Here is a 2,791-nt window from a genome sequence, read left to right as displayed (position 1 = left end):
CGCGCGGCAGCGGGACAGGGAGCCGCGCCGCGCTCCCCGCGGAGTTCGCGAAGCTGCGCACCCCGCCGGCCTTCCCGGCCTCGCGTCCTCCCTCCTTCCCGGCCTCCTTTCCGCCGCGCTCGGGGCTTTTCTTTTCTTTCTTTCTTTTTTTTTTCCTTTTTTTTTTTTTTTATATATATATATACTCCCCCCCCCCCGCGCAAAAAAAAAAAAAAAAAAAAAGTGAAGCGCGGCGCGGGTGCGCGCGGGCGGGAGCCGGGGAGCCCGTCGGGGCTGGCGGAGGGCGAGGGGAGACACATTCCTATAGTAACCGGGACGGCGCGGTGCAGCCCCGGCTGGTTGCTAAGAGGGTTAAACTGTATCCAAACAGCTTTGGGGAAATCCAGCCCCTTCTCCTGCCACAGGGATCGACTCATTGGGTGGGAGCTGCGGAGAGACAAGGGGCTCCAGCAAATCAGCGCCTAATTGATTAAGGCGAGCTGGTTTGAATAGAGCTGGCCATGTGCCAATCGCCTTTCAAAGAGCCCCTCTATGATTAATCGCAATGCATTATTGATAATCATAATTATAGCAGGACACATGCGCGGTGCGCGGAGGACTGGGGCGGTTGGGGGGGGGAGGCTCGATTTCCGTAATTTTGAGAAGATTTTTTTTTAGTAATTTTTTATTCTGCCCCAGCTGATGTTTGAGCCAGCATGTCGCGGAGGAAGCAGGCGAAGCCTCAGCATTTCCAATCCGACCCCGAGCCGGCCTTGTTATCCCAGCGCAATGGTGAGTTCTCCTCCGCTGCCGCCCGCACATTTTAACGCGAACATGCACAAAATAGAGCAACTTACCTCGCGGGGCGCCGCGCGGCCGGATCCGCCGAAGTTACGCGCGGGGGAGGGGGTGGTGGGTCCCCCCCCCCCTTTTTTTTTTTTTTTTTTTGGGTCCAGGCGATGGCTTTTATTTTAATTTTTCAAATCCGCGTTTTGTTCGGCGAACCCCCCAACTCCGTGAGTTTTCCGTCGTTTCCCCCCCGTTTTCCCTCCACCCCCCCGTCCTACGCGGCGCGGTCGGGCAGCCCGAGCCCGCGGCCGCCGCGCGCCTCTCCGCGCAGCGCACGCACAAAGCGGCGCCTCGGCCGCTGCCCGCGGGACGGGCGGCCCCGCTCCGCGCTCCGGCCGCCCCGAGCGCTGCCCGCGGGCGGAAAAGTTGCGGCTGGGGCGGCCGGCTGGCTCGTCCCGCCGCGGGGCTCCGCAGCGCCGCGTTGCCTCTCGCTCCCGAGGGCTCGTTGCTTGTTTTCCTCTCCTTTTTTTCCCCCTTTTCCTCCCCCGAGGCAGCAGTACGGCATAAGCGCACGCTTTGTGTCCGCGAGCTTGGGAGCGGGTGAAATCCCCTTTCCCCCCCCCACCTTCTCTGCTCTCGCTCCCTTCCCCCTCCGGGGCAGGGGGTTGCGGAGAGTTTCGGCGCTGCTGGACGAGCCCCGACCTGCGCCGGCGACAAGTGGCCGCAGAGCAGAGCGGCTGCGTGGGGCGAAGGCGCCGCAGGTACCGGAGACCGCGGGCCGGGCGCGCAGCGCGGAGCGGAGCGGAGCGGCCCCCGAGCGGGAAGCGCCGCTGGCTCCCGCGGGCGCCGCCCGGGGCAGCGCGGGGCCCTCCCGGCCGGGGCGCCGCTCGGTAGATCCGCGGCCGGCCCCTCTGCGGAGCCCTCGGCGCAAAACTGCGCCTAGAACCGCGGCTGCTGCGCCCGGTCCCGCCGAAACGCCCCTTAAAAGTGATTCGGTTCCAGTTGGGCTCCGTCTGTCTGTCTCTCTCTCTTTTTTTTTTCTTTTTCTTTCTTTCTTCTCCTAGTAAGTTTTGCGCACTTTGGAGGCTCTTGAGTGTCGCCGTTTGCTCGGCTTAATCTCCGTTCTCATCTCGCTGAGTGCGCTCGCTTTTCTTCCTATATCTCGCTTCTTCCTGAAGTTTCGAGCAGGAGTTGTGGAAAAGGTTCCGTTTTTATTTCTCTCTCCTCCGCCTCCCACAAAAGAGTTGGGAAGTTCGGAAGGGAGCCGAGGAGGGCGAGGCTGACGTGGAAATCGTCTCGCGGGGAGAGCAGAGAAGGATTTTCTCGTATCTTCACTTGCTTTAGCTGCGTGTTTTTGTTGGTGGTGAACGGAACAGATCAAAACATCTCCAAGTCATTTTTTTAAAGGGGGCATTTTCACTCCTATTTTTGGTCTTTCGATCTGATTTTGCACATCGCTTCCCAGTGAAGCCAGCGGGAGCCTGAGAAGGGAGCGTTAAACCGCGCAGCTTTCCTGCCTGTTGCTAAATTAGCTTCTCCAAGTAAGTTGGATTTTGCCTGAAATCGTAGTGTGGAAGTGCCAGTATTTTTTTTTTCCAGTTTGCGTGGCAATCGTAAGTTAAATAACTAACGAAGTTTCCTGTTGCAGGGAAAATCGCGGGCAGAGCAGCGCGGCTCGGTGCGCGCTCGGCAGCGGCTCCCGCAGCCCCCGCTCGCTGCCGGCCCCGCACAGTGACATTCCCGGCCCTTCCTAGCCCCGGGAATTCAGCTCAGCCGCTTCGCTTGCACTTAGCGCGGCGCTGGAGCAAACCCTGCATCGCTCGCCCTGGCAGACACTTGCAGGGAGCTCCTGATCAGCGGAGTTTCAGTGAATGGAGTGGCCCGTGACGGGTTTTGTTGTTTGTTTGTTTGTTTTTGCATCTAACTTGAAGTCCAGTTTGTTAAACTTGCTGTTATGGTTTCGTATCTGAAGATCGATGGGGAAAAAAAAAAAAGTTAATCGGTCTGTAACAGCATGTATTTA

General features: G+C 59.0%; 1 protein-coding gene across 1 annotated transcript in view; it reads left to right on the top strand.

The window, feature by feature from the left end:
- The first annotated feature begins 218 nt into the window (after nt 1-218).
- The window catches only part of SALL1 (spalt like transcription factor 1), a 14,250-nt gene continuing 11,677 nt past the window's right edge, over nt 219-2,791 (top strand). The window contains exon 1 of the mRNA XM_010214911.2: nt 219-771. Within this exon, the coding sequence (XP_010213213.2) occupies nt 696-771 (76 nt within the window). The 5' untranslated portion in view covers nt 219-695. The remainder of the gene's footprint in view (nt 772-2,791) is intronic.

This window comes from Tinamus guttatus, unplaced genomic scaffold, assembly GCF_059628265.1.
Source record: "Tinamus guttatus ecotype Peru unplaced genomic scaffold, ASM5962826v1 Tinamus_guttatus_pri_ptg000389l, whole genome shotgun sequence".
Taxonomy (NCBI): Eukaryota; Metazoa; Chordata; class Aves; order Tinamiformes; family Tinamidae; genus Tinamus; species Tinamus guttatus.
The sequence above is the reverse complement of the archived record's forward strand: the minus strand, read 5'-3'. Positions and strand labels throughout refer to the sequence as shown.